Source organism: Branchiostoma floridae, chromosome 4 (assembly GCF_000003815.2).
Source record: "Branchiostoma floridae strain S238N-H82 chromosome 4, Bfl_VNyyK, whole genome shotgun sequence".
Classification (NCBI taxonomy): domain Eukaryota; kingdom Metazoa; phylum Chordata; class Leptocardii; order Amphioxiformes; family Branchiostomatidae; genus Branchiostoma; species Branchiostoma floridae.
Window position 1 is genome coordinate 4,786,176 of NC_049982.1, and position 484 is coordinate 4,786,659.

At 42.1% G+C, this 484-nt stretch overlaps 1 protein-coding gene across 1 annotated transcript in view; it reads left to right on the plus strand.

Annotated features, from left to right (window-relative positions):
- The first annotated feature begins 382 nt into the window (after positions 1–382).
- LOC118413048 (zinc finger protein 271-like) overlaps positions 383–484 on the plus strand; it is a 5,036-nt gene continuing 4,934 nt past the window's right edge. The window contains exon 1 of the mRNA XM_035816192.1: positions 383–479. Coding sequence (XP_035672085.1) covers positions 383–479 — 97 coding nt within the window. The remainder of the gene's footprint in view (positions 480–484) is intronic.

Below are 484 nucleotides of genomic sequence, written 5' to 3' on the forward strand. Positions count from 1 at the left end.
TGGTGGTTATACCGGCTATATAGATACAGATACAGATGTCACACCCATTCCTCTAGACTTTGTATGCTTTCTAGTTCATATAAGTTTGTTTTTTTTGTAAATCATAGCACTTCAGCTCTTTCTGATTGTTTTGTTTTCATACTCCATTTGAAAAATTTGTTACAGGAACCACCACTGGCCATACTAGAGTAATAAGCTCACACCGGAAGGAATTGCTCTGTACTCCATAGATGTAGATGTAGATGTTGGTATCAATCTTGTGAATTGCAAAATGCAGCCGACAAGATTAACAGAGAGGACCGGATAAGCTCGTTCATTTGCCTCACAGTTGATAACCATTTGTCTTGTCTTTCATTTACAGTTTTTCCAGATATTGCTGACCATGGCAACAACAGACAGCATGCAGGGTGTGGATGGCATCAGGAGGGGAGCAGCAGGGGGTTCTGCCGACAGTGTTCTCACCTGGCAAGGAGACAGACGTGAG